The sequence below is a fragment of the Alnus glutinosa genome, chromosome 13 (assembly GCF_958979055.1).
Source record: "Alnus glutinosa chromosome 13, dhAlnGlut1.1, whole genome shotgun sequence".
NCBI classification, from domain to species: domain Eukaryota; kingdom Viridiplantae; phylum Streptophyta; class Magnoliopsida; order Fagales; family Betulaceae; genus Alnus; species Alnus glutinosa.
The window spans coordinates 23,750,294-23,773,395 of record NC_084898.1 but is presented as its reverse complement, the minus strand read 5'-3'; the positions used below and the strand labels follow the sequence as shown (position 1 = coordinate 23,773,395).

General features: G+C 35.3%; 2 protein-coding genes across 3 annotated transcripts; both read left to right on the top strand.

The window, feature by feature from the left end:
- Nucleotides 1-491: 491 nt before the first annotated feature.
- LOC133854463 (tobamovirus multiplication protein 2A) lies at nt 492-8,320 on the top strand. 2 transcript variants are annotated; one of them, XM_062290689.1, is made up of 7 exons: nt 492-652; nt 1,347-1,660; nt 4,096-4,195; nt 4,445-4,525; nt 4,607-4,711; nt 7,537-7,749; nt 7,981-8,320. In XM_062290689.1, the coding sequence occupies exons 2-7, from the start codon at nt 1,422-1,424 to the stop codon at nt 8,086-8,088; spliced, it is 846 nt and encodes a 281-aa protein (XP_062146673.1). In that variant the 5' UTR covers nt 492-652; nt 1,347-1,421; the 3' UTR covers nt 8,089-8,320. The 2 variants fall into 2 exon arrangements, with proteins under 2 accessions (XP_062146673.1, XP_062146674.1); XM_062290690.1 differs by having other exon boundaries at nt 526-652; nt 1,350-1,660.
- Nucleotides 8,321-15,895: 7,575 nt separating this feature from the next.
- On the top strand, nt 15,896-22,659 carry LOC133854413 (type I inositol polyphosphate 5-phosphatase 2). The gene is made up of 11 exons (XM_062290609.1): nt 15,896-16,183; nt 16,291-16,396; nt 16,468-16,560; nt 17,346-17,433; nt 17,516-17,620; nt 19,411-20,248; nt 20,795-20,979; nt 21,208-21,316; nt 21,399-21,547; nt 21,649-21,868; nt 22,274-22,659. The coding sequence occupies exons 1-10, from the start codon at nt 16,154-16,156 to the stop codon at nt 21,848-21,850; spliced, it is 1,905 nt and encodes a 634-aa protein (XP_062146593.1). The 5' UTR covers nt 15,896-16,153; the 3' UTR covers nt 21,851-21,868; nt 22,274-22,659.
- The last annotated feature ends 443 nt before the right edge of the window (nt 22,660-23,102 follow it).

The window sequence follows — 23,102 nt, the reverse complement described above, 5'->3', positions numbered from 1 at the left end:
TTAATATATATATATATATATATTTTAATAAAAACTAATTTAAGGGTAAGTCGGTGATGCAAAAGCAGTATAGTAAGACAATGATGTGATATATAACATTACTCGTTATTGAAAGATTGATGAACACTGCTATGCCATTCTAGTAAAATAAAGATGAAATTAAGGTGTAATTTTTATAATGATAAATGTTAAAGTTCCGACAAGCATCCTTATAGTGTCCTTCTAGATGACGTGAATTTAATTTTTTTGCTTAAAAAATTACATTTCGTAAATCACCTTTTAAGATAATTTTTTTTTATTAAATTCATGTTTTCAATAAAGAGTACAATAAGGGTTCCAGCATTTATCTTTTATAATTACTTTTTTATATTTACTCTGTATACTCTATGGCAAATGCAGCCGATCAGATTACTTATTAGAGGACAGAAATGTCATTCTGAACTGAAATGCAGAAGACAGCGCAAAATGCCAGCTGTTCCTAAAACAAAGAGTGGGGCCTCGTTTTGTTCCATCCACTTCCACCTTTGAACTTCTAGACTCTGTCTGTCTATCTGTCTCTCTCTCTCTCTCTCTCCCTGTTTTCAGAATCACAAAGAAGGAAAACAGAGCTGGCAATCCCATATCTCTGATTGTGGAACCATCGGTTATATCTGTAAGTTCTGGAAAATTTCTAATCTCTCTCTTTCCCATGTTAGCATATTTGGTTCTGGTAAAGAAGATCTAAGATAGATTATCCTAATATTTTGGTTTTTCTTTTTATTGATTATTTCTGTTTTGGTAAATGGGTAATTAAAGATGTGAAAATTCGCATGCATTTGATGGTCAGACCTTATTAGAGTCTGATTTTTCTATTGAAGATATCCGATTTTGATGCTTTTAAGAAATTGCTAACATATTTGTAAACATTATTTATTAATTATTCAAAAAAAAAAAAAATTATAAACATTCTGTTTGGTTGCTGAGAAAAAGGGATGAAAGAAAGAGAAGACCACACTGGAAGTTGAAATCAAATGTTGTTTTTTGCTGTTGAAATAATTAATTTTTTTTTTTGGCTGGTTATGGTCTTAGCTCAGCTAAGCCATAGGCATTAGGGCCGAGCTGAATTGAAATTTGTTTTTATGGGTTTTTGTTTTAAAGTTTCTTTTGGGGACCTCAAATACTGAATTAATCTAAAATTACTGAATTTTACTCGATCTTCTTTTTTGAATTTTCTCAGCAAGCCATAGGAGCTTATACATTTCTAATATATGGATTCATTACTTATTTCTTTTTGTCTGAGCTTTAAAGATCTTGTAAAAGTGATATGTTTATGTTATTGATCTTTGGGGTGTGGTGGATTTGTGTAGAAGATATTGGCAATCGGATGAAATAAGAGAGACCCATTTGGAGTTTGATTTAAGGGATTGGAGGAATTGTGAACAATGACATGCAAAGGGTGCTTAGAGTGCCTTTTGAAGCTTCTGAACTTCTTATTGACTCTTGTGGGTCTGGCCATGGTGGGCTATGGGATCTACTTACTGGTTGTGTATGAAAGATCTACCAGTAATTCCCTTTTGGCCTCACCGGTGAGCGGCGATGAAAGTTTGATACAGCTCGGCCGACCCCTGCTCACGGGTGTTTCCCTGTCGGCTAGTATTTTTGATGACCTGCCGAAAGCTTGGTATGTTGGCTGACCACTTTGGCTAATTTTTTTTGGGTTTCTGAGTTGTTGCTAGTTTTGGTATGGTTGAACTTGTTGAATGACTATATATTTTGAATTCGACATATTTGATTCCTACTGATTAGATATTTAATAGCTCAAATTTCTTGAGTTCCATTTGATTTTTGGAGGGAATGAGGAAAGGTGAAGGAAAATGATTTATATGGTCATGAAGGAAGGCCATGTTTGAGATTCTTCTTCGTTTCCCTCATTATTTCAATTAGAAAAGAATAGAATGTGAAGTGGGTTTAATTTTGTTTTGTAATTGTAATTAGTATTTGAATCCTTGCATGTCATCATTGACTGTAATGCAACAGATTAAACATGTCTTGGTAGAAATTATTAGCAATTTGCTCTGGTCACGTTCCGGTGCTGCATTGTTTTCCTCTGCTGTGTATTCAATAATTGCTAATACTCACTGTTAAACTTCAAAGGCTACTTGCTTAGGTGACTATACAATGATCAAATGTAATGCTATTGAGAAGAAAAGAAAAACCTTTTGTGATATTGACAATGATGCAAGGGCTAACTGTCTCATGTGAAACAGGAGTGTTATGCGTCACATGATTATTCTTTTAATTTAAATTTTATTATTGCTTAATGAAAGCCTGTTGCAAGATCTGCCTCACATGCGCTTGAAACTTCTTTTAATACATGGGTCTTTAAACAAATACATATTCAACCAGTTTGTTTTACCATGCTTAAAATGTTTTGGTTGCATTTAATTGCTGGAAGCAACCATTGATACTGGTTTGAGACATTAGATATTGGTTCCATCCCTTTATTGATAAATTCCAGCACCTAGTCAAAATCTATATATGCTACTCTTTGCCCAAGTTTCATAGGTCTGCAAATTCCAACTTGTTTACTGGATGGTATGACTTGTTGAGGCTTCCTTAGAAGAGTTTTGCTGTTAGGTTTTTGGTGCAATGATGTTTGTATGGTCAAGTTTCAAAAGGACGATGGTATCTGGGCCCTTGGGGATGTTGATAATTTGTTGGCGATAGTTGTGCAGAAATCAGTCTCAAGTGTTATATGTAATTAGTCATTAGTGTCCAAGAATGATACCAATAAGATCTATGTATCTAGGCCTTTGTGCTCGTAGATTTAACTTATCGAGAGTTCATACTTCTCGAAGTTGCTAGACAGATTATTCTTTTTTCTTACTGTTCATATATAGTATATATTGCCATGCACTCCAGCAATATTTTCTCATTGTATTTTCCCTCAGATTCCTTCCTCTTTTGTTATCGGTGTTACATCGAGCTTTTTTCTTATCCAAGAGTTACACAAGTATAATTGCTTCATGTATAGCATATAGATTGACGGCCCAAATCAACAAACTTAAATTTATCAAAACCTACTTATCCATAAAGAAAGAAAGAAAGTTAAACGAAACTTGTGTATCTCAGGCACTTAGTATTTGCTATACTAATTGATTTCTGCCACTCAGCCCAATAGTTTATGGTATTCGTCAAATAATAATAGCCCATTATATTTTTTTCTCATTGTCTCAACCATATTATTTGTGGCCTCCATACATCTTTATAAGGCCGCCAAATCGAACAAATTGAGTCAGAACACTCCTTAACTTGATAGTTAAGATACCTAGGCAAGGCTAATGGATGGCCTCTTTGAAAGGAAGCTTATTGGAACCCCAAAGGCTTTAATTAGTCAGCTAATCAGCATTACCAACTTTGGCTTTCTTGTGGGCTTGCTGCACTTGACATTCCCTAAGAATCCCTAACTAGTCTTATTGCAATTAAGGCAGAAATGCTACCATTTTCCAGCTTCTGTATCACTTGAGCAATTGAACCAAACTTTATCTCATCTACATGCTGACCAGCCTAGATCAAAAGCTGAATCATGCTTAGCTAAATTTGGGTTGAGAGTCTATCTTGATTTCAATGCCTTACGCAGAAAGCTTTGGCTTCTAGGCTTATGGCATCTCTAATTTGCTTTATTTTTCTACAACTTTTCGTGCTCAAGAGGCCATTGGGCCAAATGGCATCTCTACTCCCCATAAGCATGGATGGTGGGTATGGTCACAGGTTCAAGTCTTGTGGTGCTTGTGAGTTAGTTTCCAAATTGAAAAAAGAAAAGAAAAACAAATTCATCAAATATGAGTTTAAGAAACTTAGTCTTAAGCATTGGCTTGTAGTATTTCTAGTTTGCCCATTTTTTTTTTTCTACAACCATTTGTTATTCTGTTTCTTGTATTATATGTATATATGTTGTTCAATGAACCTTTACTGACTCCTAGATATATGCTTATTCATATGTCTATATTTATAGACCATTTGGAGGGCTTCACACAATGCAATTGACTGAAATTATTTGCACCATTCACTGTCTTGGAATTGCCTAATTCTGTTTTTTGTATCATGTCTCTGCAGGTTCATATACTTGTTTATTGGAATAGGAGCGATTCTCTTCGTCGTCTCTTGTTTTGGTTGTATCGGAGCTGTAACACGGAATGGATGTTGCTTGACTTGTGTATCCAAATAACTGATATATTTTTCTTATAATTGATATTATTCATTAGAAAAAGGCAAGATATATATGTTATAGCTTATCCATCGAAGAATAACTGCAATGCAGCCGTTGTATGCACCATTCCCATGCATACTATTATCATGCATCATGGCATGCCATAAAACATTCAATGGCTTATAGATTGCTCTTGTATCATGCTCCTTTTATTTTGTTTTTTCGGGTATGATTGGTTTCCTTAAGCTAGAATAGTACTCGGTATTGGTGGTCTTGTTGATTTTGTTAGAGCTGGGATGTGCAGCTTTCATATTTTTTGACAAAAGCTGGGAAGAAGTGAGTGTTGTTTTAATTGATGTTTTGAAATTTAAGATGGTGTGTTTGGTCACCTAATTAGTTGTATGAGTTTGTTTCTAGGACATTCCCACAGACAGCACCGGAGATTTTGAGTTGATGTATGACTTTCTGAAAGAGCACTGGAAAATTATAAAATGGGTTGCTCTTGGAGCTGTTGTTTTGGAGGTAAGCACAACATGAATCCCTTCGCTTTTGTTGAAGAATTAAGATTTTCAAAATGTTAAAAATCATGTCTTGAGAATATTTGCTTTTCTGTAAGCTCCATTTGATGAAGTGGAAATACCATGGTGTTCTTGAGCATAAAGATGGGAAGAATTTTTGAATGACAATATTTCTTTTTTTTTTTTTAAAAAAAATTACAGTAATTCACCTTTTCTATTTGTTCCTTTTGTAAATGAAAATGTTACTTTTCTTATAAAGCAAAATCAAGATGCAAGGGTAGTGGAAATCTATTTGCAAGTGTATACACTAAGTAAACGAAAGAGATAATTGAGCAGGCATTAAATTGGAAAATCTAGGAGAGTAAGACCTTTCTAATTATGTTGAAAACTCTGTTCCAGTTGTGCCAACTTCCATCAATGTACAGGTTATGACCCAAGGAAGTTAGTTAGGCTTTTAAAGTTCAATGCTCTAGTTTGACTCTGAAGCATGTCTCCCCTTGTATTACTGAATTGTGTCAAGCTCATTGATTTAATGAATGAACAATCACACAGTTCAGGATTTGGTCAGATTGGTTTGCCTAATGCATTAAACAATCTGATTGAGGTAGAGTCAGATTTTCGACCCAGACCAGTCCTGGTGGTCAAAACTGAGAGCCAAGCCAGCCAAAGGTTGGGTCATGTTCAAGTTGGGTTGTAGTCAACAAATATTGTCAGGCTCAAATGGGAGTTTGTCCTGGTTACCTGGTCTCCTTGACTTTCTACTATTCTCCATGAATGGTAGTGTTCCATAGTAATTCATTTACCACGGATTAATGGATTTGATTTTGCATTATGTGCTTTGTTGTATGAACTAGGAGGATGATATATCTATTTATACAATTTGCTTTCCACTCGATTATTTCCTTATTGGGGTATTCAGTAATCACATGTGAAAGGATTTAAGTTTGATTTTCATAACATGAATGTACCTGAAATGAGAATATTTATAATGGATGAGTAGGGGGGCTTGGAAAGTTAAGATAAGGAATGAAATCATCTGTTCAAAGGTAGGGATAACTCTTGTTTAGAAGAAGATGGGAGAATCGCTTAAGATGGTTTAGTTATGTGCCACATAGATCAATTATGCGCCAGTGAGAATGAATGATTTGATTCAAGTAGATGGAGTGAAAATAGGTAGAGGGAATGCCTAATATAATATAGGTAGAAGTAGTGAAGGAGGATATATCAAATAGGGAGGTGACAAAGATTATGATTTTGGATATACTTGAATGGCGGTAAACAAATTTGTGGCCTATGCCGATTAGCTGGATTTATTAGCCAATCCCAAGTTAATTTGGATTAAGGCTTAATTGAGTTGAACCTATGAACCTATATGACAATGTGTGTGAAATGAGAATGTTGAGGCTTGAAATTGTCCTTGAGTTAGTGTTGTTAAAAGCGTGCTTTAAGTGCAAAGTGCCAAAGAAAATTTGCTTCTTGCAACTTTTTTTTTTGATAAGAAGATTTTATTAAAAAGCGTAAGGCACCCCTAAGTACACTTGGAGTATACACAGGAACCACCAAAGCTAGCCCACAAAGGAAAAAATTCAAACAAACCCACAAGGATCAACCCTAAAACCTAAAACCCACAAGGAGCACCCATAACACCCAGAGCCCAAAAAACAGAAGAAGTCCTTATCAAACACCAAAACCTGCCTCGAAAGCACTCCAAACCAACAAACCCCCCAAAACCCGCAAGAAAATCCAAACAACCCTAAAAAAAAAAAACCCACAACCCAAAATACGTATGAAAATCAACCCAAAATACAAAGTAAACCCGAAATACAAGAAAGCAAAACCCAAAATACAAAACAAACCCGAAATACAAACAAAAGCCAGAGCTACAGGGAAATTTTTTTTGCTTCTTACACCTAAAGCAAAACATATGTAATTAAGCATGCTTAACGGTCAAGAGGTGCTCACTTTTCTGTGAATAGTGAGGCACTAAGATGCTTGCTTTTTATTTTTTATTTTATGAAAAATGTAATGAAATCAAACTTGGTGTATGGTTGTTCTTGTAGATACTAAAAAACAATACAGCTCTTAAAAAAGAAGTTTACATGAAAATAAAGGGATGTGCCGTTTAAACTAAAATAAAGCATTCATTTTGTTTAAATCTTTTTTAGGAGTTTGACAATTTAGTTATACTAAATATTAAGTAGTCTTATATGGAATGTTATACTTATCATTATTTTACAGTTTAGTTATATGGCATTATGGGAACTCAAGATTCTTTTTTTTTTTTTGGGTCAAAATATGCAAGGTAGTATGCCTATCTAGCAGACGCTAAGAACAAAAATGATTTGACCTGTAGTTTAGAAATGTATGTTTTACTCCAATCAATTGTGCTTTGTGCATTGCACCTAGGCTCCATGCCTTTGTGCTTCAGCGTTCCTGGCTCTTGACAACTCTGCCTAGAGCAGAAGATGCCCGGTGATGTGCTGCTAGAGTCTGTTGATTGTTATAACATAGATGTGGGTTGAAGTTCCCTGGTGGACTTGCATGCCATCTTGATCTATCCCCTCAACCTTTACCATGAAAGGAGGAAGAGCAAATTGGTTGACATGTATAAATATTGGTGTGGAAGAAGTAAGAAATAAATACTGAGATGGGAGTGTTCTTGTGATGTTATTTCAAACTCTCTCTCTCTCTCTCTCTCTCTTCTAAGCGATTTTAAACTCGTATATTGGGCACAATCTGAGAAGCACTGGTTAATAGAAGTGTTTAACTTTCTTTTGGTGGACAAATGGCTCTTTTATTAGGAATTTAGGATTCTCCATTGAATTGCAGGCACTGCTATTCTTGCTGGCGCTTGTGGTCAGGGCAGCAAGCAGACCAGTAGAGTATGACAGTGATGATGAGCTCATTGCCCCAAGGCAACAGATCAGGCAGCCATTAATGAATAGGCCACCAGTTCCACCAGCTACAGGTGTACCTGTTGCTGGCTCCCTTGACCAGCGTCCTGGTAGAAGTGATGCTTGGAGTACACGCATGAGAGAAAAGGTATAATCTGTTCCAGCAGAAGATTTTCTAAAATGCTTTGCTTCTGTCATATTCCTTCTCTGATACTTATATGTTTGGAATTACTGTGAAGCTTTGTACAGATGATGAAAGTGAAATAGGCACCCTTTATGTATCAATTTATTGATTATTATTTGTTATTTCTAGTAGTGACTATTTTCTTGCATGGATAGCTAATACCACTGTTGTACTTGTGAACTCTAAATAAACCAGTATGGACTCGATACTACTGAGTTTACGTACAACCCATCAGAGCCACACAGGACCCAGCAAGCCGCCGCACAGCCAGCAGAGGAACGGAGCCGTTGCACGATCATGTAAACGAGTTGATAAATTTTGTCGGGTTGGTTTCTGAACACAGCTGCCATGGATAATTGTGTCGAAACTTAAAGTTTCTCTGATGCTGATCTTTTTCTGTTGAGTTCGTGTAGAACACATTTTTCAGGATCTTTTCTTGTTCCCCGACCTTCTCCCTCGTGATTTTATCCCAAAAACAAATATTTTCCTATGCACTAGTACCATTTGGTGTGTAAATGAACATAAATCTTTCTTATGGAGTTGTAGGTGGGCATAGTTTAGCCACGGGATTATGAACAAAATCTTCCCAGTTGCTTTAATATGAAAAAAAAAGGGGGCTTTTCTAGAGGCTGCTACAGTAATCCCATTTGGGTCCTTGGAGACGGAGTTGGGCAATTTCTGTCTCACTTTTTAATTAATAGGAAAAAATATATATACCTTCTTTAAACTATCATTTCGTTGTCAATGTTCTCTCCTAAATTATTGGTCGAGTTAATGTTTTCTCCAAGTTAATAAAATTTGTCAATATCCTCTTAAGACCAATAAAAAGAAAAAAAATAGTCGTATTTTTTTAAGAAGGTAAAAAATATCTTTATAAATTTGAAAAAAGAAAAATTAAAACTAAAATGAACATTTAAAAAAAGTCACCCACTTGGCCAAATGGGGGTGACTTGTAGGGGTAAAAATGTGGATTCAATTATTAGCAATAGGGTAGTGATTGGGGGGACCCTTGAACGGCTCCCTCCCCCCTTTTCAATATAAAACCCCATTTTATTACACTTCTAATTTTTTATATTATTTTATTTCTACTTTTTGAATAAAATGAGGTTTTATACTGAAAAGGGGAGGGAGGGAGCTGGTCAAGGGTCCCTCTCCAATCACTACCCATTAGCAATATCCGCATTTTCATAATGTGGTTATCACTTTTAGGTATCTGTATCAGTATCATGCGTTTATTATCCGTATCTATGTGATTATTACATACGGTTATTGAGATAATGAGTTTTTGGCCTTTTAAAATTGTAATTCTTACTTCTAATGAATACAAAAAAGGCATTATATATATTTGGGCACTAATATTCGTGTTACACTTGCTAATTGTTTTGCCATGACATGTATTGGATAAGACACTTTTACAAATTTTATCTTTGCAGCGTTTGTCGACCTTATTGCAAGTTGAGGTTTCCATCAGAATATGTCAGTTGGACAGCTGATAAGGTTTATTCCTTTGATTTTTATTTTTCTTTCCAAAACTCAAAAAAAAAAAAAAAATATATATATATTGGTGTGAGAACCTTAATTAATTTTTTTTTGTCTTATTTTTGACGAAATTATTTTTCAAAAAAAATGATTATCCTGAAAATATTTTCCAACCCACAAACGTGCGAGTAAGAGTGAAGAGTTTAAATTCATAAATCGTTTTCAAAAAATTAAAGAAGATTTTACGGTCAAACTGAAAATGATTTTCGTTAACCATTATTTTCGCCCCCACCAAACACCAGAAAATGTCGAAAATATTTTTTAGAAAACATTTTACGCCGAAACAAACGAAACATAAGTGTTGAACTTTTGTCTTTGTACCTAAGTCTCTCAAAAGTGTGACTAAGATAAAAATTCCTGATAAGAGTATAATTTGGGAAATCATAAAAATCAAAATAGCAAACATTCAAACTCAAAGCGAAAAACATAATATTTAATAAAGGCTCACTTAGAAGAAAAAACAAACATAGTTACACCATTGTGTCAAGTTAGCTAATTCTATGTGGAAACATATATAGTTAAAGTATTAATTAAGTGATTAAATTTATATTTTTCTGTCTCTTTTATTTATCTTCTATTTCAATTAAATATTTCACGTATTGAGTATCACCTATTAAAAAGGAGTTTGAATCCACATGGCACACGTGATGGAGAGTGTTAACGTATTGATTAAATGATTAAATTTACCTCTCTCTATATAAACTTAAGTTTTTAGGATAAGTAGTGGTTTAACATATATCAATATATAATTAATATACAAATGAGGCTATTCATCCAATAAAATAAAATTAAGGCTCTTATTGGGCTTTCAATCTTAAATGTTAAATCATCAGTTATCTAAAAAACTTAAGAAATTGTAGGCTCAAACTCACGTTTATAAGAAATTGTAAATTTAATAAATTAATAAATACTTTGTGGGGTTTTTTATTTTTTGGTTTTCGTCCTGATAGCAGAAATTGAATGGACAACCCCTTCATGCCCAGGTTCAATAGAGAGAACAAGGGAGTTAAGCCAAAACTAACGCCAACTAAGATAGTTGATGGTTATCTATGCACTATTGGTTTGCAAAAAGTGACCCAAACCCAAAATCCCACAAGACAATGTTCAACAACAAGGTCAATTGCAGTAACAAAAGTTGTGATATAACAACATAAACAACACTAGCAATTGCAACTTCAATTGTATGGGAGCAGTTACAATGTCCCACCACCGTGCAACAACACACAACCCACAAAGATTAACCTTATACCACTTATCCTACCAACACCACTATTTCCCTTAGCCTCACCCAAACCCAGTGTTCTTGTCAATCCCCAAACAACTCATTCAACTACCCAGCAATCCAAACACGTCGTTAACAACCAACATTGCCGTTGCATCATCAGATCTTTCAAACATGCCATAGCCTATCGTGCCGCTACTCCCTTCTGCCGCATATCACCATTCACCGCACCACCACCTCCCCACGCCGCCGATCTCATTGATCTCACAAACCTCTTGCAAAGTCGGGCCATTTGGGTCCTCTCTGCACACAAGTTCATTGGAATTGTGGCTCATGAGATAAGTTTTCTTTGGAGCAAAAAATGTAAAAAGAAAGAAAGTCTTGGTCAACAAGTCAAACTAATAAGAAGAAAAAAAGTGTAAGATGTACTTCTTAGAGGAAGAAGAAAAAAGAAATCAAGAATTAAAAAGTGACGTGATGACCTTTCCTGAAAAGAGAAAAAAAAAAAAATAGTAGGGAAAGAAAAAGGTCGTGTGATTGAAAGGTAAGAGGTGATTTGATTGTCTGACATGCACAACAGTGAAGAACGCGCCTTGATTTTAGTGATATTTAATATTTTTTATTTTAATATTTGATTGTCTGACATACACAACAGTAAAGAACGCGCCTTGATCTTAGTGATATTTAATATTTTTTATTTTAATATTTGATTGTCTGACATGCACAACAGTGAAGAACGCGCCTTGATCTTAGTGATATTTAATATTTGATTGTCTGACATGCACAACAGTGGAGAATGCGCCTTGATCTTAGTGATTTTTAATATTTTTTATTTTAATAATTGTTAAGTGATAGTTTTAGAGGTTAATCGGTTTTTATTGTCAGTATTTTAGTTTTCATAATTATTTCTTGAGGACAAGAAAATTGTTAGTGGAGGGAAATGATGTAATCTTTTCATGGGAGTTAAGTTAGAGACTGATAGAGAGTAAATCTTCATTTATTTTGTAGTCTCTAGTCTAATAAGGAATAGATCTCTAATTCATAATCTTTCCTTATTGGAGTCGTCATAGTCTTAGAAGTCAAGATGGCCTAATTGGTCTCTTAAGTAATCGGTAGTATATTGTTTCTCTATTTAAAGGAGAACTATCAATAATAAAGGTAGGAGTTGATTATTATTTTAGAATACAGTTTACTGTGTTTTGGAGGTCGAGGCTTTCTCGAAGTAGCCATAGGAGATCACGGCTATCTTGAAATAACCAATTTATCATTTCCTATGTTTTGTTACTAGTGGGTTCGCATCAATCACATTCGTCGTTAGGCTTTCCAAAGAGTACTTGTCAATTGTGCCAAACCGCACCATGTATAGTCACCGAAGTAGATTTCGGCCGAAAACCATGGCCCAATTTGATCTGGATGGGATCGCCCCGGCCCATGTAGGTTAGTAGGATAGTAGCAAAAAAAAAAAACTAGCCCTTAACATACTTTTAACACTAAAAACTGAGTAAATTAAGAATGATTGCATTTGCATCGCTTGTGATTAACATATTCCATTACCACTGCAGTCGACATGCGTCTTTCGTTTCCATTCCCTTAAAAGAGTTGATGAGTTTCTTAAAGCAAAGGTTGAAAAAGAGGAACCCATTTTCGTCGCCATTTATCAGTGTTAGTGCATGTCATTCTCACTGTTCCTTTGCGATTTCCTTTTGGGCAACCAAACTTCTGTGGTCCAAACACATAACAGAAAGTTACAGCAAATTGCTCCAATTTCTCCCTTCTTGAGAACGACACTCAACTTGGGGTTTGCTCCTCAAGGTATACTTGTGCTAGCTTGTTTGTTTGTTTGTGCTGGCCGGTGATGAATGTCAATGATTACATATACATGGTGGTTTACAGCATATAAGGGGCTGGTCTTTGACGTATCGTGTTACAATTCTTGTTCGCATGTCGGGTTTGAGTTGTGTTGATCGAGGCATACGTATATATAAGATTATATAGGTTAATCATAATATTATCCGACTAATTTAATTAAACGAGTTAATTCTATCGATTCATCCTTACCCTTTAGTTTTGTATTGGATTCATAGGTAATGTCAAAAATTGAGTGCTATTATGCGGTCGTGTGTCGGGTTTGGATAGTGTCAAAATATAAGTATAAGATTATATAAGTTAACTTTAACTTAATTCATTTAATTAAACGTATATATTGTGTACGCCGTTTTTTGCTATAAATTGGAGTGAATTATATCTGCCAGTACTTTTTCTAGAAATTAAATGTATTACATATCCAAACAGGACCTAACTGTCAGTGTTCTTGCTTGCCATGGTACATTGGACGCATTCTCGTTGGACCCTTTCGCTAAGTTCATATGCTTTTCACCTTTGTCGTCCCTCTATCCCAATCCAATTTGTGGATAGAGACTACTGCACCAGTTGTTGCCTTATCCCATTCTTGGATAGAGACTACTCCCATTGGCAGTCAAATTAGAAGAATATTATACAGTGATCATAATTTTCGTTATACCGTGACGGGTAGTTAGTTTGTGTTCATGCGTTGGGTTTGAACATATCAAAGCATGAGTATAAAACTATATAGGTCAACCCCATAACCCGACTCATTTAATTAATCGGTTCAAATCACTCAACCCTAACCCACTAATTCCATGTTAGATTTATGGGTCGTGTAAAAAATTACGAACTATATACGTATGAGAAGACTATATATATAGGTCAATTGACTCATTTAATTAGATAGGTCAGACGTACCTCTCAACCATAATCTGCTAATTTTAGATCACGTCAAAAATTACATACCCTAATTACGCGTGCAGGTATACAATATATCTTGAACCTATATAGTACAATACTTTTCATATCATATTTATAAAATACAGAAGTGCTCTTAAAGAAATATATTGATCAGTGCTAAGCATCGCCATCTTGTTAGATTTAGTTAAATCAAGATTTTGATTAATTAGTGATTCAAGCTCCATTAGTGATTGATTTTGATTTTGATTTTATAAATCAAGCTGGCAGGGCCACCGTCCACCGATTCAAAAGTCAGTTCTAACCACCGTTGGTGGTTTAATTTAGATGTTCAACAAGGATCGATGGATTTTTTTTCTCTTTCTTTTTTGGGTCCGTACGTTGAAAGTTTTTCATGGATTAAACAATAGAAAGCAATCTTGCTTTTTCGTTAAAATCCTTATTATTTATGGAGTAAATGATTTTTTTTTCTTGCGTTCAAAAAGGATGTGTGTGAGTTGCAAATGACATAATCAATCCAATGTTTCAAACATGGAATTGCCGTTGGTATTTGAAATATGAGGAATGCTAGAGTTTATTTTAGTGTCCTTAGCTTCTGGGGGTCCTTCTATACTGATACGATACTTTGTATTATTTAATAAAAACAAGAGAGAAAAATCAAACTGTAATTTTTCTTTATTAAAAATAGGGTGCCATGTCAGTATAAAAGGATCACAGAAAGACACTAAAATGAGCTTAAGTAGCCATTTGAAAAGCTAACCCTCTTCAATGGACACGCGCTTTAAAAAAAATGGAAAAACCACTTTTTTATATAGTTAATGGGTTTGCAGTTGTACCAAATGGATCATTGTGGCATTAAAATTACAAAGCATATTCTTAAGGTAAGTTAATTAATTATTTAAAATGGCGTAGGTTGTCATTGTTTGATAGAAACCTTTAATTTAGATATACATAAGTGGATCCATGTCACGATTAATCGCCAGATGACACATGACATGGCTAAAGACTCAAACTATTGTAAAATTTTAGTTTTAACCCTAAAATTAAATTAAATTAAACTAAAGAGAATAGAAAAAAAAAGAAGAGGAAAATGCCCCTCGTATATATAGCAAGGGGATTCTTTAACGTCTTTCATTGTCGTTGAGCTGCCTATCCATCATTCATTTTCATTGGGTACTCATAACACTCGAGCACCCTATAATTGATCAAACAAATCATCAATTCGGGGCAGATGAAACTTTTTCGGCCTGCGTATTCTTCAGATGATTATTTTTGGAGGAAACCAATAAAAATACGACATATATAGTATAAAAAAAAATAATTCGTCGTTTTATACACAAATAAATTTATAAAGATTATAAAAAAAAAAAAAAAAAAAAATCATAAAGAGTCACGATCTTATTAATGTTCCATCATTTGAAACGTTCGATCACCGTGGAATAACAAGCCCGCAACGTAGAAAAAGATATGTATGAACACTTTGACATATTCCGCCGAATTAGACTGCCGACACAAATGGTACAGCTGCCGTACCCATCGTAGCAAATAAATTCCCCAATTTTTATTTATTTATTTTTTTTGTTATTCTAAGTGCATGGCTGATAACAGAAGTCTTCAACGTTGTTGTTGGTCTCTTTTCTCTGTCCTCTTTTCCTGGTTGTGCGCGCGCGCGCGTCTGGGATTACCAGCGAGAAAGTGGCAGGTTTTGACAGTGGAGAACTCAAGAGGCTCACATTCACATATAGTGGAGCAGAGGGTCCATTTCTTTGGCCACGTAATTTGCAGGGTATGGACCATTTTCGCACGCATTGTTATTTACAATGTTTACATGGTTGATGGTTGGCTTATATATATATATATATATATATATATATATATATATATATATATATATATATATATATATATATATATATATATATATTCTATTGTGCAGTTAGATATGAAGATGAAGACGTAGCTTTTACAGAGAAATTATGGTGGACCGCCCGCCCTACCAATGGGTCTACCGTCTACAGCTGCCCTCCACATAATATTTGTTAAATTTACTTTTGATTGCCCATTTGACTTGATTTCTATTTCTTAGTGTCAACCCATTTGTTTTGTTTAAGGATTTTTTATTTATTATAAGGACAGCCTATTTTGGCAGATACATTTATGAACTACTATTTTTTGTGGTGGGGAATAGCCACTTGGATTATCTTAATGCTTACATGTAAATCATGTAATCAACTTTAGGGTTCATAAAGTTGTTGGGCCGTTGGCAATTATATTACTTGCTTGTATTTGAATATGTAATTTTTTTTTTTTTTTGTTTCTTTTCTCCCTCTCAAATATATTTTGCTTAATTTTCACTCTTCTGTAATTGGCTATCTTGCTCACCAACTTGCCAAGAAAGAAAAAAAAAAGAGCTGTAGTAGCATCAAGAGATTTTAGGGCTATAGATATCTGTTGTCATGAAAATGACGTTTTAGCTCTTCTGGAATTTTCAGGGGTTTATTGAATTTTCTACAATATCATGCTTTTTTATGTTATATATTAGAATATTGCAACATGGGGAAAGGACCATCGAGTATTCTTTTTCTCACAAGTTGAGGTTGAAGATGTCTGACAGATATGTCCACCCTTTATCTGTCCTTTCTATTTGGTCCTGCTATGAATCTTCCCTTTATTTGGCATCAAATAAGCCTACACTTAGACCTTCTCATCTTGTTGTGTCTGAGAAACCTATATTTAAATATTACTTTCCTTGAACTGTGACAATTGCATGCCTGTGGCTGTTTCAAAGTATAGTATATATATAAGTGTTGCTGGCTTTCAGTGCAAATTTCTGAGCTTGAGGTAATGAGAGCCAAGCGAGGGAAGTGCTCTGAGGTATGCCTGAATGTCATCATCTAGTACTCGTTTTAACCAGTTTTTGTGCGTTAAGATTTATATATTTTGTTGTTGATGATTATTTGGTCAATTGCACTTGATTGCAGGCCTTTTGGCCTTCCATTGTGATGAAGAAATGGTTAAATATAAAGCCTCAGGCGTATGATTTTAGTGAAGATGAGGTTGACACTGAAACTGAGAGTGAAGATGATGGTATGGTTTTAGCTTGTTTACCATGTCAAGTTCATTGTTTTGCTTTCTGTGCTTGATCATGGTTTCTGCAGTTTGCTCTCTTACAGATGCCAGAATTCACGCGGATGAGGATCATGTGCTTAGGACACAGGGGAACCAGTCCATATGCCCCACTCAAACTTCAGGCAGTGCTTCGTTTTTTTTCTGTTTTCTGGGTTATTGGTCTTATTGTTAGAATGAAACTGCATACTTTCTCAATTTCTATTTCATGCTTAAAATTATTCATATTTGTTGTCATCTTCACTACTTCTGGAACCTTTTACCAGTGCTTATTTTTTCCAAGAACATTTGCTGTTCTGCTCCTTTTTATTTAGAGTATTTAATATTGTGGAACTCTCATCTGTTTGATGTTCCTCGTTTTGTCTCTATATTGTTTTTCTATTTCTTTGTTGAAAATTCAACTTATTTATTCTTATTTGGTGGCTATTATGGCCAAAATCTGTTTTTTTTCTTCTTTTTTATTTATTTTTTGTATTATTTTATGCCATTGTTGTGTGGATCATGGAAAGGATAGCCGACCTTGTTTGGAAGCAAAATTGTTCTTGTTTCTGTTTTCAATACAAATTCATATGCAAATTTAGGATTCAGCTATGTAAAAAAAAAAAAAAATCAAACTTTGAACTTCTTTTTTTTCTATGAAATCCGTACTCGTCACAAACTCCAAACACCCAAAAACATATCCCTAACTGCATGGGATTTTGAAATTTAGGATCCGGATTTGAGTTGAGTCCACTTCCAAACAACTCTAGGAAGTAAACTTAAAGCAGTTTTTAGCATTTTTCTTTTTGTTCCATCATGCTTTCCAAGATCTGAACAGACAAAGTTAACTTCTTGTCAATTAGCTCAGTAGATTTTAATGCTATTTTAACCTCATAAATATCATCTGTGGTTTTGATTTCCACTCTTCCAGATACACCGTCCAAGGGTTATCAGTTAAGACACAGGAGAGGAAAATCAGAAACTTTGCGTGTGCAGTACATAAATACGAAGGATTTGAGGTTTGGCAGTGACCTGCCTATGCTATCCATAAGCACTATATTGGTTCTTACCAGCATTCTAATGACATTTAGTTTACTGTAGGGTGGCAATTGGTACTTGGAATGTTGCTGGAAGAGTTCCAGATGAAGATCTTGAGATTGACGACTGGCTTCGTACAGAAGAGCCAGCCGATATTTACATTCTTGGGTGAGTAATTCCTCATCCCTGGGATTGGTGCTTTATAAAAAGATGGCCAATGGCTAAGATATGATTGATTATAACAGCTAAAAGAGCCTAAGAATTTTCTTTGAACAATTTATCGTCAAAGAATATTTTATACTAAAAGACATCTAAGTAATAAGTTCAAGTGTGAACAGTGAATAACAGTAGAATAATAAACTTAATTAAAAAATGACAAACTTCTAATGGGCTGCTTGGATATCGTATGAAAATTTTATATGTTATAGAATTGGTTAATTTCCTTCTACTTTTGATAGATTTTAGTGAGATTCTTATGTTTCTGGTAGTCTCCACCCCAACCCCCAGGTGCTGTGGGTTTCTTCTTTTATTTTCCTTCATGACTAATTTAGTTACACTTATTATACTTATAAAAAAATAAAAATAAAATTGGTTACACTTATTATGCAAAAGATACTAGATTGTTTTAGCATTCAAGGATGTTAGAACAACCCATAATCATATAATTTGATTTTCTTTTAAAACCTAGATGACTGTATATATATTTGTCAATTTTCCAGTATCTTTCAGATTAAGAGGTGCAGCATGGTGAAAAGAAAGTTTAGTCTATGCTATTAGAGGAGAGAGTACATGTAAACGAAATTGAATCCCAGTTTCCAAACCTCTGAAATTAGCCTACATAGGATCCTAGGTGCATGTTCTCATTGCATTATTGTTTATATGGTTTAAATTATATCAAGGATAAATCTTTATTCAGTCATTATGGTTGCATTTCATACTTGACATTATTCTTATTTGGGTTTTTATCACTTTTCACGAATGTATAACTGGTATGCTCAGTATATGCTGGTTGCATTTCAAGAATGGATCGATATCTTTTCTTGTTTCAGTTTTTCTTCATCTATAACTTGTTTTTGTGGTTTTCCGGAATCTCTGAAACTATCAGAATACATGCATCTTCGATGTCTACTTTGAGGCTTCATTCTAGATTTGATAAGAGTTTGTATCAGAATAGCTATGCAGATCACGATTATGTGAATCTTTTACCATGGGATCTCCCTGTGTACTCTACATAACTATCCTTTTATATGTGCTAGTCTAGGGAGATTGTGGAGGGTTACTTATTTGAGTGCATTAGTTTGAGCTGCATAACTAATATGGTATATTTCCTTGCCTGACAATTGTTCTTGGCAAAGGTTCTGCTGCCAACCAGCTTTCCATGATTTTGGCAGTCAACTATTAGTGTTCACCTTGTGTCTGAGAGCACATTGTGGAGTATTTTCAAACCTCTATGGATTGCATTTTAAAAGAAAATGTTAAATTCTTGTGCAGACACATTAAGAGAGAAATAACGTTTATGCATCTGTGCTACCAGCATAATAACTGACCACAATTACTCCAAATCCAGAGTCAAAATACTTCAAGATCTTTGAACTGGAATCAATTCTGTTCATATTGCACTGTCATAAATTTTTGAAGTACTCTGGAAACAAGCAGATACTTAAATAGTGGCCTTAAATGTGTCCCTCATTTCAAGAAGCAACATGTTGCATAGTCATATGTTCCTGTTTGCATAGGCAGTAATGTTTTTCTGTGTACTTATATGTCTTTTATATTCAAAACCTCAAAATTAAAGTTCTTGTGCTATCCTTCATGATTTGGGAATTTGACATTGATACTTTAACTGCATTGTAATGCTCTCTCTCTCTACAATGGTCATTTATTGGTTGTGATGAAACTTTTGGCTGAGGAATTTAGTACATCTACTGATTTTCATACAAGTTAATTGCCTTTTCCAGTTTCCAAGAGGTGGTCCCTTTGAACGCTGGGAATGTACTAGGAGCAGAGGATAGCAGGCCCATTCCAAAATGGGAGGCAATCATACGAAAAACTCTCAACAAATCTTTGACACCTGAAAGCAAACACAAAAGCTTTAGTGCCCCACCCTCCCCAGTGTTAAGGACTTCTTCTGTTGCTGATGTACTTGCAGCTGAGGTTGACGCTCATCCATTAGACATGATGAGCGAGGAATATGTCAGCACAGCACAATGTTATGACATGGAAGAAGAGGCATTGGATAAAGTAATGGGCATTGGAATGAATTTACAATTGAAGAGAATATATGGTATTGATAGCGACCACAGATTAGACTGGCCTGAACACTCATTAGATGCTACGCCTCAAGTGATCTCCTCCAATTCAAAATTGAGGAGAGTATTTAGCAGTTCTGGAAGAATTGGCTTCAACTTGACAGATAATTCTCTACTATTAAGTCCAAAACGTTTTGCATTAAATGATGGCAGATTGAAACGTTCGCACCATAGCTCTGGTAATCTAGGCTTGATGTGGATGGAGCAGCAGCAAGAGAAACCTGAAGTTCTTGATTCTCTCTCTGATGCGTACAGCACATTTTCTGATGAGGAAGATGACAACTTCTGTGAATTACCACAGGAGCAGTATAATTATGAAGTAATGAAAAATAGTTGGAAGTCATGTCCTAGTTACGTGCGAATTGTCAGCAAGCAGATGGTAGGAATTTACGTATCGGTTTGGGTGCGTAAGAGTTTGAGAAGACATATTAACAATTTGAAAGTTTCTCTTGTTGGAGTTGGCCTGATGGGCTACATGGGAAACAAGGTAATTAACCTTTGTAGCGAGTGTGTTCCGTTTCCTCAACATGAACACACACACACACACAAAAAGGTCGGTTGGGAAGCTAAGGGGGAGTGAATTTCCTTTCCCTGAGGCAACCTCGAGAAATTTGAAAACTATGTTGATTTGCTGACATTATTCTGTCATCCAAATATATTGATACATATACAATGACCCAATCAGAAAAAGGAATTAACATAGCAGTGTCATAATTGGGTTCATAACCTCTACAATTTCTTGTTATTACACCATTTCAACAGTCCGCAGAGAATTACATCACACTGCATCATGCTATGAAGGGATGCTGCCTCCATACTACTATATGGTGAGCAATGTTTGGTTAGTTCACTTCATTTATGTATTTTTATAATACTGCAAGAGCGCCCTCCATATTATGATGCATTGCAATGTGACTGGTGGCAGGCTGGAAATTGTAGAGGAGATGACATGTCACTATACGTATGATGATTATTGAACCTGATTGTTTTGACGTTACTGGGTGTCTTAACAAACTGCTGGTTGCTGATGTAGGGGTCTGTTTCTGTTAGCATGTCTTTGTTTCAATCACGGATGTGCTTCGTATGTTCTCATCTGACCTCTGGTCAGAAGGATGGGGCTGATCAGAGGCGTAATTCTGATGTTTACGAAATCATACGACGAACCCGTTTCTCATCTATCTTCGATGCAGATCAACCAGAGACAATTCCTTCACATGAGTAAGCATTATTTTGGAATTTGAAATTCCATTTACATATGACAATATGTTCATGTGATATTAATTTTTTTATGGAAATTTATTGGAGCATAGAATTTGGACTGTCAAATTTGTCCTCATGTTGAAGAATGGATTTTTGCTGGTTTTGAGTTTTGTCATATGAATATTATTTTGTCTCCATAATTTTTACTTTGAATGTGGATTTGTGATTGGATGCCACTGTAACCAGTCAGATATTCTGGTTTGGAGATTTGAATTATCGTATCAATATGTTGGATACGGAAGTGAGGAATCTGGTTGCTCTGAGAAGATGGGATGAACTTCTCAACAACGATCAGGTGAGAGTCATAATGCTCTAATTTTCCACGGTTAATTTTTTTTTATTGGATTAATGTTTAATGCCATCATCTAATGCTGCAGCTAAGCAAAGAACTCCGGAGTGGGCATGTGTTTGATGGATGGAAGGAAGGGGCTATAGACTTTCCACCTACTTACAAGTATGAAATCGACTCTGATAGATATGTTGGTGAGAACCCAAAAGAAGGGGAGAAGAAGAGATCTCCAGCCTGGTAAGTACAATTGACTGGCGCTATAATGATTCATTCCAGAGTTTTGATAGTTTTTTGCTAGGACTCGTTGCTAATTGGGTACTCGATCTATTATTATTCAGGTGTGATCGTATACTGTGGTTAGGAAAAGGTATAAAACAACTTTCCTACGAGCGGGCGGAATTAAGGCTCTCAGATCATCGACCTGTTAGTTCAAATTTTTTGGTTCAAGTTGAAGTCCTAGACCATAGGAAGCTGCAAAGGGCTCTCAATTTCACTAGTGTGGCCGTACATCCTGAAATTTTCCTTGACGAAGAGAATTAGAGTCTCAGTGAATACCAGGTGAGTAACGATCGATGAAAGATAGGGCTCTATAAAAAGCCTTACAACCAGGATCAGTATCAGCTTCAAATAATCATTGTCAAATGTGCTGCATGTGCTGTAGCAATGTTGAAGGATAATTCATGCTTTAATAATTTAATTAATACTCTTAACACTCTCCTTCGCATGTCGACCAAACCTTTCCATCAATAAATAAGGCCAAACACAGAATATTTTAACCAAATGGAAGGTAAACTGTGGAATCAGAATTTGAACTCAAGACTTATGTTTTTATTCCATGTTAAATCACCAGTTGTCCAAAAAACTTGATTAAATGATTAGACAACCATGTTCTTTTCTACCCTTTCGTGTTTTGGAAATTTGATGTTTACATACATGTAATGACATGATTGATCTCTCAAACAGGGGAATTGCAAATCATTTTGGCAAGGTTGCAAGATTGGTATCTTGTTTGATAATGGGAAGTCAAGATGCCACCCACCAAGACCATCACTGCCCGAGTAGCTTACAAGAAGTGAGAGTTTCTGTTAAGTATTAATGCAGCTGGGATCACAAGTAAAGCCCGAGTTAGGTTATACAATCCAATAAGTTAACGGGAATAGCGGGTGAATGTATATAGTTAAAGCTAATCCATTTCCATTTGTGTTTTGTTTTCGATTACGTTGTATTGTGGGTCTGTATAGGTTTTTTTATTTTTTTTAAAAAAAAATAGAAGAAAAGAAAGAAAGAAAGAAAGAAAGTTGGTGATGGTTTTGTGGAGTTAATATGAATGTCATTTTACAGCTGACTAATACTTGGGATATAAAGACTCTGTCTCGATCTCCTCCTTCAGCATACTTCTCTTTGCTTTGTTTTCTGATGGATGATTCCCAGGCAGCCCTTCAAGCATTGATTGATGATATTGAAGCGTTAGGCTGGGATTTTCCAGAACAGTTAAGACGTCCATGAGGATGCTCCACCCGATCAAGAAGCCTTTGCTCTTATATATTGGCAAGCAGATTCTCCAACAAGGTCATTGGAATATCCGTGGATCCCTGCTCCTAGCTCCTTCAACCATGGTCTCCGGTCTTACCCATATAGATGAGATTGATCTCTATCTCTGCCCTTTTTTGGGTTCAGGGGTGTTTGAACAGTTTTTGGTACGGTGTGAATGAATTTTTTTTTCGATTTTCTACACGCTCCCATGATCACTGCAAAACAACTAAAATTAAGAGAGAATTTGTGGGTCTCACTC

Excerpts from the sequence above, each read along its gene's own strand:
- LOC133854463 (XM_062290689.1), top strand. The coding sequence starts at position 1,422 with ATGACATGCAAAGGGTGCTTAGAGTGCCTTTTGAAGCTTCTGAACTTC. Across the intron at positions 1,661-4,095 it reads GATGACCTGCCGAAAGCTTG|GTTCATATACTTGTTTATTG; the intron begins GTATGTTGGCTG and ends ATGTCTCTGCAG. Across the intron at positions 7,750-7,980 it reads GTACACGCATGAGAGAAAAG|TATGGACTCGATACTACTGA; the intron begins GTATAATCTGTT and ends TAAATAAACCAG.
- LOC133854413 (XM_062290609.1), top strand. The coding sequence starts at position 16,154 with ATGAGAGCCAAGCGAGGGAAGTGCTCTGAG. Across the intron at positions 16,561-17,345 it reads ATGCCCCACTCAAACTTCAG|ATACACCGTCCAAGGGTTAT; the intron begins GCAGTGCTTCGT and ends CCACTCTTCCAG. Across the intron at positions 17,621-19,410 it reads GCCGATATTTACATTCTTGG|TTTCCAAGAGGTGGTCCCTT; the intron begins GTGAGTAATTCC and ends TGCCTTTTCCAG.